We start from the raw sequence: 16,104 nt of genomic DNA on the forward strand, positions 1-16,104 counted from the left end.
GGCCCAATCCGGCCCCTTGCAGACTTTGATCCGGCCCGCATATCAATTTAGGTTCCCGATAAATTTTGGCCCACCTAGTTTTTGTCGCTTTTTCGGAATTTTATTTCACTTTTGCCACTTTTTCCGATGTTTTTGTGGCTTTTTTTCGACCTTCTTTGGCGCTTATTTCTATGGTGGCTTTCACACCTGAAAGTCCGAACCAAGGTTCGGACCAAGGTTCATGTTTTTGCATTTGATCCGGTAAGTTTTGGTTTCACACTGCAGTTATGCAAGCGCACTAACAAGGTAGGTGTGAAAGCCGCCTATGATGGCTAAGGAACTTTGTTGCCGACTTCTTCAGGGCTTTATGTCGACCAAACTGTAGCGTGTGAGAAGATTATATGAGACATTTAATAATGCAGTTAAAGATATTTGAATTTTCTCTTAAATAAAAGCATTTCTATAAACTTTATGTCTGGCCCTTAATGTGATTCTTAATTTCCAGTGTGGCCCTAATTGAAGTTGAGTTTGACGCTCCTGCTCTAAAGTATGAATGCATGGCTGTCCTCACACTGATGCAGACGGACCAAAGCAAAGCAAAATAGTTATTAAAGGTGCTGTAGGTAGGATTGGGAAGATCCAGGACTTAGCCCAAAAATTTGAACATCAACAACTTCTCAGTCCCTCCCCCCTTTCTGCTAAAGCCCAAAACGGTCTCATAAGACCCTCCCCCCACAATGGAGAATGAATACGTGTGCATGAGCAGTGATTGACACGCAGTTAGACACCCCCCCCCCTCCCGGCCCTGATTGGTGCATCTGAACAGGGAGCTGTGGATTTCTGCAAATCTCACTACAGGCTGTAGGTGGAGCCAGAGGAGCTGGATATTTTTTTAAATGACCTGCTTCATGTAGTTCTACTGGAACATAGGGTCAGTTTCAGCAAATATGACAGAAAGATAGTTTTATAAGTCTTACCTACTGCACCTTTAAGCAGGATCATGTTGGGGGGAAAATAAAGGCTCATTTAGTCTGGTACTGAGTGGAAAACTTCTGACATTAAAGTCGCCCCAATTCACATTTGTTTCCAGCAGTTTCACTTCATTTTAGCGTTTTCTTGAATCGAGGGACCTGAAAAAAGGAAGTAACTCACTGGTTCACCATAATCCTTAGACATACTGATGTGCATTGGAGAGAAAAAAGGCCAATCTTGTCACCCTAAAGAAAGGCGGGAATCAGAATTGGAAGACTTAAAATCAGGTCAAATGACTTACTAAGACGGATGTTTCTGCTCTCATTACACTTCATGTCCAATGAGTAGCCTGCGTTGCCTCTAATTCTTTATTTACACATATTTCAGGCACTTGGGTGAGCATAATCTAGAGTCAAGCTGATCACTTATTCAAAGTGTTATGCTTAATTAACTTGCTGTGGGGTTTTTTGCATAATTTGCTGCAACACTTTGGGCAGTACAAGCAGATCAAACAACCAATCCGATAATTAATTAATCCTCTGAGGTGGCTATCAGTGGTTTTGTGCACTGATCTCTTTTATATATATATATATATATATATATATATATATATATATATATATATATATATATATATATATATATAAAGAAAAGCAGACATCAAGAGAAGGGGCTATTTCTTCTTTTTGGCAAAAGCAGATAACTAGCTGGTAGCATGTTAGACCCAGATGACATTTCATTTCAACTTGAAACCGAACAAAAGGAAGAAACATAAATTGGTACAAACATATTACACAAGGTGGCTCTGGCACCAAAACACTTCCTCTCCATGCCGCGGCCACGATATTAACAACATACAGGAATTTATTTTTCTCAATTTCGACTCCGCTTTAAGGAAATGGAAAGGGAGCGTGCAGAGGAAACCAATTTGATCTCACGCAAGAGTACTCTCACACTACTGAACTGAAAGCCATTGCCTGAAACAGTGCAATGAGTGCGTTCCATTACATTTCCAAACACGTGTTCCCACCTGACATGAGCTGAGCGAAGGGTTCGGGGCACGTGGAAGGGATGGGCAGGGTGAGCTTGTTGACAGCGACTCCGTAGGCAACGGCGAGTCCATCAATCCCTTTGTAGGGCGCCTCTCCCGTTAGCAGCTCCCACAGCAGAACGCCATAGCTGGAGGGGGGAAAAACACAGGCATCAAGGCATGAGACTGTATACTCCAGACACCGGATATATCCTAGAAGATGCTTCATGCAGTATTTTATAACACATACAGTAACGCGCTATCAGCATTGTTAGTATAATATTAAATAAGACCAGTGCAGTATCAATATACCCAACAAGAATTTGAATTTTACAATTGTTTTAATTTCTAGACTACTGCCATGTGAGACTGTTTGTTTATATCTGTAAGCTGTTAATGCAAACTTAAAGGTCCCATATCATACACATTTTCAGGTTCATACTTGTGTTTTGGTTTTCTATTAGAACATGTTTCCATGCTTTAATGTTCAAAAAACACATTATTTTGCTAATGTTGTCTGTCTCCGTTTTAGCGCCTGTCTCTTTAAGCCCCCCTCCTCCTCTATATCTTTATACATAGAGCATAGATATGAATTTCCAGCATGATATCAACATAACCCTTATGTTTGGAGAGGCAAAACACTGCAAGAAATGTTTTGGCATTCTGGACCAATTAGCCATCTGAACCGATCACTTTAGACAGGAGGTAGGAGGAGAGGAATTAAAACTGGACCAATCCAGTCAAAATAGGTCTTCTATTAAAAATATCAGACACACAGCACACATACAGAATATACATGAAATAATAGGATACAATATGAGATAATAATAGGATACAATATAAGAACAAATAATTTAAAATATATACAAGTTGGGAATAAAAATGTACAACTGTTAACTAGTATTGATAAAGCTGTAGATAAACCTATTGTGCAAGTTGTACTTAGTGGAGTTGTGATGTCAATAATAACTGTGAGTCTTATCTAACACTCAGTGATGAAGTGTTAATGAAATGTGCCAAATCTGATACCATATTGTTGTCACATGCCAACACATTTGCAGCATAAATACCAATAGATGGTGTAAAATGTGTTTTATTCCAAAAGTACAGTTGAAATACTGCATGTGATGGCGCTTTTTTAAAAGAATAATCTGAACTGACATAAAAAGATAACACCTTGGGTCGTCTCCGGTGTTTAAATATTTCATGGGGATTTTTTTTTCTTTTACTTTGTACAGCACACTAAACATTGCTCATTCATTATCATTGCACTGACAGTACAGAACTAAGACACATTTGTGCAGTGGAATATTTTTGCTTGGTGAAAGACACACTTGCAAAGCAATGTGAACTCATGCATGCATACAAACGCAAACACACACACACACACACGCGCAGACACACACAAATACGCACACACATGCAGAGGCCTTTTGAGCCCACACAATGGGAGCAGCCCTGTGTCCTAAGAAGATGAAGCGTGGCGCAGGACTTGGATCTCCCACACTGTCAATTAGCCCTTGCCTGGACCTGACTGAACGCAGTGTGGAGGCTCGCTAAGTGGAGAGGGCAGGCCGCAGCCTTTTTTTATTTAGTTCTTTAATTACAACTTCCACACACTATGACACTATGTGCAGAAACGCTGTGCGTTGCTCCCCCCAAGGCGGTAGCCATCTTCGCGTGGTGGCTTTTGGAGACGAGTGCCCGTGGACAGATGAGAAAGAATAGTAGAACAAAGATTACCCTTCATTTTCCGAGCAGGGCTGCCTGCACACCCGCCCGCTCCTTGCTCATTTCACTGGGTTTTCCAGATTGTGCTGTGATTGCTGTGAAAATGAGCTTGCGTGGGTTTGTTGTTGACAGACGGGAGAGATAGAAACTGAGAGGATATGTGTGTGAGATAGCGAGATGACACTGAACCCATTAAAGTACTAAAAAAACTCAACTAAAAAAATTTTTCCGTTGTTCTCAAGGACGATTTCAAAAAGGTTCTCTGGAACAGCATGCCCAAGTGGTTTCACATAGACTCTGTGTGGGGCTGCAAAGAACCATTTAAGAATGGATTAAATGGTCCAAATCCACTGGATTAAAATTAAACCAGAGCATATGAGAGTAACTGCTATAACCACAACACGCGAGAGCCATGAATGTGTATTATTGCTTTAATACATTATTTATCTTTTCCCTTATTGCTGAGCAAAAAAAAAAAGCAGCCCTGCTTGCCTCATTCTGAATGCAAATTCACATACGGCACTTAAACGCCACCATGAATCATGAATCCCCTCTTTACAAATCAGTCATTATTATAAAACCACAAACCATAATCAAGGGACTCTTCTCTTTCTGTGTAGATGTGGCCAAACACACACAGATATGTACGCACAAACACACACAGATATGTGCGCACACACACACACAGAGCTATTCCCAGATAAAGGGCTGTGGTTAGGTCTGGTGTGTGGCCTCCTTCTCTGTCTATACTGGAGACAATGGGACAGTGTGCAGTACAGATGTCCCACAACAAAGCACAGAGCAGCTCTTTGAAGAGACGCCATCACATGGCTGCGGCCGTCTTTGCTTCAATCCATCACTCTGTGTCCCACCATCACTTCTCTGCACTTTGACCCTTTCCCCCTCGTTTTCGATCCTATTTTCTGTCCACAGAGCCCTGCAGCGGGTCCACTGACCGGCTGAATCGCTGCAGAGAATTTTGATTCTCTTTAATTATATTATATATTATGCTTTTTGGCTGTTTCCCTTTCCTTTATTGTGTTATATGTCTTTTTTGTGCATGTTATAGGTTTACAAAGTGAAAAAGCCCAAAGTCCACCCCAAAGGGACTTACCATCTCCAACAGAAAACACTGTTCACAAACTGCTCCAAACAGCTCTATTGTAGTCCAGCTTTAACTTCCGTGACGAACGCGCGTCATTTTGCGTCACTTTGTAACACACATTAGAATGCTAGCCTAGCTGCTAGCGTGGCGCACCCTCAAACCAAGATAGTTAGAGCGGAGGCCCGAAGAGTTCAGCTAGTTGTATCGCCATGTCCAGGAGACAGCGCAGAATTAAAACGTTACGTATGAACGTACGCATGAACATGTACGGCTGAGCCGCAGCCATGGTTACAGGCTGAAGTGGGTTTGTTTTGGATCACACTAGCTTGCTTGTCATGGCCCGCCCTATTCCGCTTCTGACTGGCTAGTAGTCCTTCCCTAGGTACAGAGCATGTGTGACTCCCAACAAAGATAGAACAGAAGTGAGAGGTCTCACTCTGTAGCTAAAACAGAGAGCTCAACACACAGGGTGAAAAGAGGAGCTGCAGCAACAAAAAATATGGTGTTTTTTTGTAGGGATAGACCGACTATGGGCCCTGGCTGATTATCGGGTAGTGTTTTTGGCAGTTTGCAGATTATCTGTGTCGCTTTTTATTTGCCTGATAACTGATAAAGTGAATGAATTAAAAAGTGTTCTACTTTGGCTCGGCTCCAGCTCTGTGTCTGTCCCTCTGCTCCGGTTTCTCTCACCACTGAGTCTGACTTAATGTCCCGCCCACAACACTCTCTGACTATCTGTTACTGGGTGTTATGTTGAAAGTTTCTCATTTATTAAATAATTGCTTAAAGCGTTTCAACAAAGTTTTGTGTTGGAGTTTGTAACATTCCAAAATCTTAATAAGATTTTGATAAACCCCTAATACATATTCACATTTAACAAGCTGGAAGCTGAAATGACCCAAACCGATTGATGATTGATTATCAAAATAGTATAAAGTTAATTAAATAGTTGACAACTAATTGATTAATCGACTCATCTTTGCAGCTCTATTATAATCATGCCACCTTTGTCCCTTTGTTTGTAAAGGAATAGTTTGACATTTTGGGAAATACACTAAGCTTAGCCCTAGCTTCATAGTTAACGTACAGACAGTAGAGTGGTATTGATTTTCTCATCTCACTCTCAGCAAGAAAGCGAATAAGCGCGGTTCCCAAAATAGCATACAATTCCTTCATGGTGCGGTGGCAGGGTTTTCTGCAGGTTTCATCAAGTCAACTTTAGGACTTTTAGGAGTTTTTTAAGACCATTAGGAATTAAATTTAAAACCAACTAAGTTTTTATTAAGTATCGCTAAACTTGTACCCCAATACATACAGAATAAAATCTGTTTAATGTCTGTGGTACAATTTGAAAGAGACTCAAGACTTTTTCAGGCCTAAAATTTTGCTTTTGAAATTTTTGACTTTTTAAAAGACCCCGCGGAAACCCTGTGTGATGACATAAATACCATAAAAGCACACCTGCACATATAATAAAAATCCCAGACCGAGCTTCCGAAACGTGCACACAGAAGCACTCACCTCCAGACGTCGCTGCCTTTGGAGAAGGTGGAGGACTTGATGACCTCGGGGGCCATCCAGGCGTAGGTGCCGGCCGTGCTCATCTTGGTGGTCTTGTGCCACTCTCTCGCCAGGCCGAAGTCCGTGATCTTCAACGTCAGACCCTCCATACATTCATTCTCTATGGGCTGAGCCAGAAGGACTGCAGGAAGGAAGGACAAGTAGGGAGGAAGAGAGGAAGGGAGGACTGTTAACATTTTAAACAGGTAAATGTGTTGAGTGATTAAAATGCAATGAAATTTAATGATCTTTTTTCTTTGTTTTTACTTCATTAGGGCTGGGTACCGATACCAATACCAATACCCCACTGACAACCTTAAATTCATGTCAATATTTATTTAAATAATGTCACAATCCATATCAATGCCACTTTAATATTGTCCCTTTTCATGACAATAGTGTTGTCCCAATGGCCACAGTGGCATTCATCTTTCCTGTTTCCTATATCACACCTGCAGACTACCATCATGTCAATACTGATGTGCACTTAGTTACCAATCTGAATCAGAAGTGGGTCTCTGTCACATTAAATATAGTCTATATCGACAAGACAATCTTGTCTGAGTTTTCTGTTGCACGACTAAAACTACTTTTGAACGTACACGTTCCACCAAAACAAATTCCTTCCTGAGGCTATTTTGCAGAGGCACTGTCATAGCGCCCAAGATGATTGTGATTGGTTTAAAGAAATGCCAATAAACCAGAGCACGTTCTTCTCCCATCCCGGAATGCTGTGTGGACTAGCCAGACCTTCCTTATCAGCGCTGTGGAGGAAGGTCTGGCAAGGCCAGACTACATTAAACATTACTGCAATTTCACTGATCTTTGATTTTCTCCATATCGCCCCCAGCCCTACTGTGAACACAGAGTTGGTAAATCACCAACCTGCCTAATCTGGCTGCAAACTGAATGTTTGTAAGGGATCCAGATTACATCAAAAGACGGTATTTGAATGTGTTGCAGGTCCTAATTTAGCAATGAATATAGTCATTGAAATGCTGTGGAACTAGTGACCATAGGTAACCTACATTCTAAAAAAAACTTTAACTTGTGACCAAGATGTCTTGACACCTTTCGACTTTACCCAAACCATGTTTACTGGGACTTTTTGTACCCTAAATCTACTGAGAATGGAGGTTTTTTTTTTTTTTCCAGAATTGACTAACCCTTATTGATAGGGAGGGACACACCTAGGGTTGGGTATTGTTAAAAAATTTACAATATGTACAGGCGTACATTCCACTGGGGACAGGGGGACATGTCCCCCCCACTTTTCAAAATCCAGTTTGTGTCCCCTTTTAAAGATACTTTTGTAAAAATCTAAATAACTTTAGAGATCTTCATTGTGAAGGGTTTAAACAATGTTATCCATGCTTGTTCAATGAACCATAAACAATGAATGAACATGCACCTGTTGAACGGTCGAAAAGACAATAACAGCTTGCAGGCGGTAGGCAATTAAGGTCACGGTTATAAGAAAATTAGGAAAGTAAAGACACTACTTTCTACTGACTCTGAAAAACACCAAAAGAAAGACGCCCAGGGTCCCTGCTAAAGGCATGGTGCAAGGAGGCATGAGGACAGCAGATGTGACCAGGGCAATACATTGCAATGTCCCTACTGTGAGACGCCTAAGAGTACAGCTACAGGGAGACAGGAAGCACAGCTGATTGTCCTCGCAGTGGCAGACCACGTGTAACAACACCTGCATAGGATCGGTACAGCCGAATATCACACCTGCTGGACAGGTACAGGATGGCAACAACAACCGCAAGAACTGGCCAGTCTGGTGCAGTACATGAGGAGGAGATGTACTGCAGTACTTAAAGAACTGGCCAGTCTGGTGCAGTACATGAGGACGAGATGTACTGCAGTACTTAAAGAACTGGCCAGTCTGGTGGAGTACATGAGGACGAGATGTACTGCAGTACTTAAAGAACTGGCCAGTCTGGTGCAGTACATGAGGAGGAGATGCACTGCAGTACTTAATGCAGCTGGTGGCCACACCAGATACTGTGGGCTACTTTTGATTTTGACCCCCCCCCTTTGTTCAGGGAAACATTATTCCATTTCTGTCACATCTGTGAAAATTGTTCAGTTTATGTCTTAGTTGTTGAATCTTTTAATGGTCATACAAATATTTGCATATGTTAAGTTTGCTTAAAATGCAGATGAAGCAGTTGAAAGTGACAGGACGTTTCTTTTTTTGCTGTATACAAGTCTCGGTGATCGGCTTCTATTTTAAACAATAAAGAAAGTAAGACATCTTTTCTTATACATAGTTTAGTAGGCTACTATTCTTTCTAGGAGAATTTATCATTATGATCAACTTCATTGTTTCCCGGACCATATAGTTCCTAAATGTATGGAGATATGCAGGAAATGAGATTCTTTCATACCAACATTATTAGATCTTGGTAGAAGCATGCTGCATGCTTACTGGCTCACTGACGCTGATGAGATTTAATCCTTAGGTATTGAAATTGGGTATTGAATGACGAGGCATTTTCCGATACTCGGTACTTCAGAGGCAATTCGGTCGCTGCCTAAAAAGTATTGAATTCGGTATACCCGGCCCTAGTCACACCTGACAGCAGCAGCACGGCTTAATCAGATGTGGATGACCGATATTCAAGAATGGGTCTCTAAACATAGATGCAAACACAGAAGTCCAAAATGAGAAAAGTATACACTGTAAAATGTAATAACCTATAAGTAAACACACTTTGGTGACCAGCCAGTGTTATGAAACCGCGCAGCGTTTGGAAAGCTTTGTTTCTATGAAAATAGAATATAATGCAGAGGATGTCGGTTGCTGCGGTGTGACTCTGTGTCACATGTCTCAGTGTGATCGGCAGCCGTGCCTCTCTTCCCCTTTGCTGGCAGGCTGGGCATCGCTACGGGCAAGGCAGGCCATCAAACGCAGGGAGGAGAAGCAGCAAAGAATTTGACTTATTATAGGGAAGTAAGACTCCTGCTATTTGCAGTCACTTTCCGACTTTCTGGCCAAGGCACTGTTTTCCTTTTTCTTTTTTCTTCCTATTGACTGTGTATTTCACTGAAAAATGTATTTTCTCCAGTCTCTCTTTTCTTTAACCACACAAATATGAAATGGATCTTCTTCTACACATGTGAACGACTCTCTCTCTTTCGCTCTTTGTTGTCTATGTCTTTGTCTCTCTCTCTCTCTCTCTCTCTCTCTCTCCGACATCCTGTGCTTTGCCCCGCAGCCCAGAGGCAGCGAGTTTGACGTCACAAAGGAATGCATCACAAGAGGTTGTGTTGTCTGCTGTGTGTGTGTGTGTGTGTGTGTGTGTGTTGAATGGGATGGGAGACATGGCTCTTTCATAATGTATTTGCACAACAATTTTGGCCCTCAGTTCTGCTGAAAGCACACATGCAGACACCTTCCACAGCAACGGCATCTGTGATTTAGTCCACTCTGTCTCTTAAGATGACGACAGGTGCAAAGACAGACAATCAATGGAGGCTTCGACTTCACGTTCTTAACAGCCTCCCTTTATTCTAACAGCCAGATAAATGGGGGGGCGGGGGGAGACAAAGCACCTAACTATATCCATTACAAACTTTCACATTGACTTCTGCCTGGAGAAGGCGGCACAAACAATAAAATAGCAAAAGCAGCCAACGGCCAAAACAAAAACAACCTCTACAGTGAGAAAGAAAGTGCCCGCTCATTTAACCTTTTTTGCTGAAAATCAATTTCTGTCCACTCTATGGCATGAGTCATTGTTTCTGTCAATTCCACAGACCCCTGGGGGGTGGGGGGTGGTGCTGGTGTTGAAAGAGGGGAGGGGGGATGGCTGGTAATTATTGCAATAGACCCTGATCCCGTACTCTACTTTTAATGTCCGCCTGGCAGTAAGCATCTGGTAAAAACAAGCCCCGGTCAGTCACTCCTATTCCCCACCCGGGCGCTCGCTCGCTCACTGCGCCGGTGACCCCACGACTTCCAGGAGGTCAATTGGTATCGGCCAATTAGCCGGTGGATGGGCTCTTCCTTTAAAAAAAAAAAAAAAAAAAAGATTTTTGTTGTTCCAGCTTGCCGTTCATTGTGCACAATAAGCAGAGCGCTATTTTAGGAAACTGAGGTTAAGAGGTGTCACGTGGCAGCAGACGCTGACAGACACAGACGGGGGGGGCGCTGTGGTAGAGCGAGCAGAGGGGACAGAGGACGGAGAGAGGTGCTGAATGACGATCCTTATCATATGATTGAGAGAGACGGGGCACAGAGAACAGTGTATAGGCCTAGGAACGCAGAATGATAGAAAATGGCGCGCACACGGTCACACACACAAAGCACTCATTCCGCAAACGGATGCACACACAGACACTTAACACACTCACATTCAGTGCGTTTCATTTTTAGCAATGCACCCAGCTGCACACAAGCAAAGTATGAGAAATCTCTGCGCGCACAGACACAAATGCACACACACATACACATACACACAGTGTGCATATGCCAATTTAAATTGTTTATAGGCATATTTAGGGCCAATCCCAACACACCCCTTGCCACTACCATTCCATTTTGCTCATTCACATTTAGGGATAGTGGTGTCCCGATCCTTGTTGGGATAGCGGGGTAGGGCTATGTGGCCCTCCAAATAGGTTTTTCAGATGCACACTCAAATAAGTGTTATGAAAAATCCTTGCGACTCTGTGACAATGTGTGTGTGTGTGTGTGTGTGTGTGCGTGTGTGTATCTCTCTCTCTCTCTCCGTGTGCCTGTTCGCCTGTCTCACTCTAGACACAGCTGAGAAGTCAAGACAGCCAAAATCACCATAAACCTGGGTGTTTTATTTTTGAATTGTTTTGGAGAACAGCTAGGCACACTTATTGAAATCTTGTCTTAGTGAGGTTGCCAGGTTTGAGACCAAAATCATAACCTGTGCTCACCTACCGTATCTGGCAACCTGCTCTATAACCTGAATGATACTCTGTTAGTAGTATTCTATCCATCATGTGATGTTAATACAGTTAACTAGAGTCATGCTGGGAGAGGGGCAAAATAACAGTCCCTGGCACCAGGCCTATCACACCAGTGCATGTACTCTCACACACACACACACACACACACACACACACACACACACACACACACCTGTACACACACTCATGCATTAGGGGTGGGGAAAAAAATATTTCCGCGATATTTTCCGTGGCAATACTGTATCGATACATGGACTCCAAGTATCGATCTTTTATTATATGAATCGCATGAGAATTTAACCTTTTGGTACTAGAATAATAAAAAAATGTAAAGTAAGATGAACACAGCGAAATGTATCCATTAAGATAAAACAGGTTTTCCTTAGGGGACATAATTTGAAGTTGGAAAAAAATAAAATCGCAATAACATCGTATTGTGATAATAGCGTATCTTGGGGCCTCTGGCGATTCCCACCACTATCATGCATGCACATATGGGTCCACGACACTCATCTATGCATACACACATACACATGTAACTAAGCGTAGAAACAAACAAAATGCAAATCCACAATACACACACAAGTAACAAAAGCATTTCAGCAGTTTCAGCACAAACCCACAGCACATTCTTCTTCCACTTCCTGAGCTAAGGCGGAGTGCATCGACAGTTCAGTGCTGCTCAGCCTCCCTCCTCTCGCCGCCACCTCCACCATCGCACTGACGACGACTGCCGCATGAGTCAGCTGCTTACTGGACGGTATGTGGCAACAGGCTGTGTCCAAATCAGCCGCTGACCCACATAACATTAAGTCTGCTGTGGACATCTTCAAAACTGTACTGGAAAGTTGAAGAAGTTTTAAGTAGTGCACTGAAGTCTGGACAGGATAACTTCAGTGTACTGTGGAGGGAACCAGTCCACATATCCTTAATGGCCTCCATGCTGTATAGAGAGCTATAGAAACAGCACCAACATAAATAGCTTTCTGCATATGAGCAGCATATGTGGGAAGTCAGGATTTAGGGAAAGGGTTTGGACCTAATAAACTTATAGTTAAACTTGTCTTACAAGACAAGGATACACAGGATTTTTTTTATCTGCATCCTCTTTTATCTCTCACCTGGCATCACATTTTGTGTGTTGACGAAAGTGGCAAACGGAACAGGAAATCCACCTCTCCTTCACAGGATAACGGCGAGTATCATGACTAGATCAGTCCTGCCCAGACACAACGTCTTCCTGACACAGAGGCGAAACCAACAATGTCACCACAAAAACACAGTGACAGATCGCCATGGCAACGGGACTCTGTTTGGCATTGTTTGCTGTTTAGAAACAAGGAGTGCGTCAGTTGCAGACATGACTCCTACCAGCAGCAGCCGGTGTTTGGTGCTGCGGCTGACTCAACTCAATCCAACGGTTTGCTTAGCGAGAATCCCAGTGGCAGGGATTTATGGTGCATTCCAGGGCTGATGTTATGTTATACGCTTACCTGTCTGACAAAAGCACAACCATGGCCATCCTGAGCAAACACGGACTATTCACACTGGCCACCTTCTTCACATGTTATCCAACAAGAGGCCTAGAATCTATTTGGATTTTATAACAGCTGGGTAAAATGCAGCAAAAATCAGTTCGACCTTGTAAAAATGAGACCGTGAAATTTGAAATCAAGTGGATTGGTTTCCAGGAACTTGCTCTGACATCACTACAGACGTAGTGGCCTTCTATTTTCGAAGAAAGTCATATCAGACAAAGAACAGAATTGCTAAGTGAGTATCTGCTAAATCAGATGGCTGGCAATGCCAATGCATAAAGCTGACTGTTTGCAGGAGGGTGGTGTTGTTGGGGGATTTTTTTTATTTTTTATTACCTCCCCCTCAAGGAGGTTATGTTTCAGTTTGGTTTCTTTGTTGCTTTGTTTGTTTGTCAGCAGGATTATGGGGGAAACTACTGGCACGATTTTCTTAAACATTGGTGGAAGGGTGTAGCATGGGCGAAGGAAATACCCATTAAATTCTGGAGATGATCCAAATAACAGGGCGGATATACAAATTATTTATTCTTTTCATCAACACTGCAACATAGGGAACGGCTTTAGCAGAGGTCTGCACTCTCCAAATTCACTTCTAGTTATTTTTGGATTAAACATTGGGTTTATCTGCTCTAACGTAAACTGCAATCATTAGCGTGCCAGGCTAATTAGCTTATAACTTAGTAACCAAGCGTTAATTACAAGGGCAAGGAGCATATCATGAAATAACTAGGTTTCTTTAGGTTAAGGGGTTACATCCTATTTATAGTTATATACTTTTAACTACCATGTGTAGTGTGTGGAAGAAATAAAAAACATAAAATTGACATAACTATGATCTCACATTTTCCATATCATACTTATATTTCTAGGACTAACTAGCTCTCTACTGTAATACAAGAACAATGCTGTTTCTTTACAAGTTGGTGAGTTGTTGAGCTGTTTCAGCCTGGGACTGTAGCATATGTATTTTAGCACTATATCATGTATGTAGCCACCAAATGCATATTTTACCATTTTTTCCCCCATAAAATTAGCGCAAAGATTCAGGTTTTTTAAAACATGTTTTTGGTGTGTTATCTTTGATGTCATAAAAGAGCCGAAAAACAGGGTTAGTAAACAGATAGGCCTGCAATGCCAGGCCTATCTCCACAGTGCTGTGTCAGCACTGGATTATGGTCTGGCTACACCTCTTATCTATATTGGGATAGGGGGAAAAAATGCTCTGGCTGGTTTGTATTTCTTTAAACCAATCAGAACCTAAGCCCCAGATGTTGGCCTTGCAAAATAGATAGCAGAAGGGAAGGGGGGTCAGGATTGATCCCAGCAACGTACATCCGTTGAGCCAGATTATTAAACAGTAAACACTAGGAAGCGGCACGGAGGCCGGTGAAAATGCTATGGTGGTATAGTGGATGTGGTCTCTCTTTGAAACTCGGTGCCGACTAATTCGGAACAATGTTCGAGGATTGCTTGCACAGACACAGGCGGAATTTGTAGCTGAGATGACAAAGATTCGCACAAGTCACCGACTACAACTAATTCTATTTTTTAAACGAGTCATTGAAAACATTAAAAAGTCTGACGGATACAGTATTTTTAACCAACTCATAGAGCCAACGTTAATTAGCTAGCTAGCTAGCTAGACCTGATCAAATCTGCCAGCCTGTTGTCATTTTAAAGATAGATTTTTTGGCGTTTTAGGCCTTTATTAGATAGGACAGCTTAAATATGAAAGGGGAATGAAATGAGAAGGGGGAATGAAATGCAGCAAAGGGTCGCAGGTTGGATTTGAACCTGTGGCCAATGCGTCAAGGACTAAGCTTCTATATCTGGACGCGTGCTCTACCAGGTGAGCTACCCAGGCGCAGGCCAGTTGTCATTTTAGCTGGCTAAATGGATAGTTGCCAGCTGGAAATGAGAAGTCTGCGTTTGTCTACCTCTATCTTAAATCAAGGGCCCATTGTTCCAAAAATGGCTAAGAATTTCCAGTGGCAAATCTGCCACCGTTATCATTTTTTAAGTTGCATGTGGTGGTGTGGTGTGAGAAAGCAAAGCTTGACAGGCATAGCAACAGTAGCTAAAGGGGGCTTAGCAAACATTCTGAGAACATACCGAGAGCAAAAGCTTGTAAAGGGTCAACGTCCTGCTCAGGGACATTTGGGAGGATATGTGGCTGGTGCTAAACATACAGTACATGTAGTGATAGAGGCCGTAACCTTTCAGCTGCAGGACACTCTTTCTGTAACCATCCATCGCTGTCACAAGAATGTGCCAGATGCAAAAGTCAACTCCACAAAGCCGCTCTCTGCCTTTTCACTCTGCACCTCACTTAATTATGTTTTCTCTACAATTCAGCGCTGGAGCTCCATCGCCATCTCTCACCGCATTTTTCTCAAGTATGCTATCGTTCCTCACCCCCTCTAATCTCTGGTGGTAAGACTGATATATCAGTGTGTGAGCATATGAGGCAGCTATTTGTTCTTGTGGCTAAACAAATTTCATATTTTGTGTTCATTTTTCAAAGCAGAAAACAAGACAGGCTAAAATATCTGAAAAATAAAGTAAACACTGACCAAAAGTCCAAATTGTGTCAAATTCTTACAACTGTATCGGCTTTTAAATACCCACATCGGCTCAACCTAAGCCTCCTCTATGCTCTCTCTATACCTCCCCTTCCCTGCGCTGCACCCGTAGGCGAAAGGGAGAATTCCGGCAGGGCGGGGGCTTTCCCCAGGAAGAACGGGAGCTTTGTCCCCGGAGGGACACGGCCATAGGCTGACAGACAGTCTGGCAACCTCTGACCAGGCAGCCAAGTGAGTGAGAGTGAGAGTGAGAGAGAGAGGGAGTGATAGGGCATAATCACGGTGCAGAAGATGAAACTAACGCTGGAGTTTCGTCTCAGCTCAGGGTCACGCAACGAGTTCACCGAGTGTAGGAACGTCAGTGAGTTTACAAAGCATGGCCACGGTCTGAGGTGGCAGTTCTTTTCTCATTTGATGTATGTAAAGACAAAGTTTTGGTTCAGGTTCTACATTTCACATTCACCCTCTACACCACGGTGCTGCCATTAGAACAAACCTGAAATGTTTGTTTTATTGGTACATGGTTATAATATTCCTCTGCACGGTGGAATGTGTTGACACACTTACAATGACCCAGATTGACGTGCGACACACTCCGTGCTCTGCTGTTGGAAAACGTTGATCAGGTTTGTCAGGTCTCTCCAGGTTGTC

At 42.6% G+C, this 16,104-nt stretch overlaps 1 protein-coding gene across 2 annotated transcripts in view; it reads right to left on the reverse strand.

Annotated features, from left to right (window-relative positions):
- The window catches only part of LOC116036050 (mitogen-activated protein kinase kinase kinase 11), a 52,141-nt gene that overhangs the window by 18,516 nt on the left and 17,521 nt on the right, over window positions 1-16,104 (reverse strand). For both annotated transcript variants that reach the window (XR_004101520.2, XM_031279483.2), the window contains exons 2-3: window positions 6,339-6,519; window positions 1,982-2,130 (exon numbers count right to left, since the gene is read on the reverse strand). Coding sequence is in view for 1 of the 2 variants with exons in the window: in XM_031279483.2 (XP_031135343.1) it covers window positions 1,982-2,130; window positions 6,339-6,519 (330 nt within the window). In the remaining variant the exon portion in view is untranslated. The remainder of the gene's footprint in view (window positions 1-1,981; window positions 2,131-6,338; window positions 6,520-16,104) is intronic.

This window comes from Sander lucioperca, chromosome 17 (genome assembly GCF_008315115.2).
Source record: "Sander lucioperca isolate FBNREF2018 chromosome 17, SLUC_FBN_1.2, whole genome shotgun sequence".
In the NCBI taxonomy this organism is placed as follows: Eukaryota; Metazoa; Chordata; class Actinopteri; order Perciformes; family Percidae; genus Sander; species Sander lucioperca.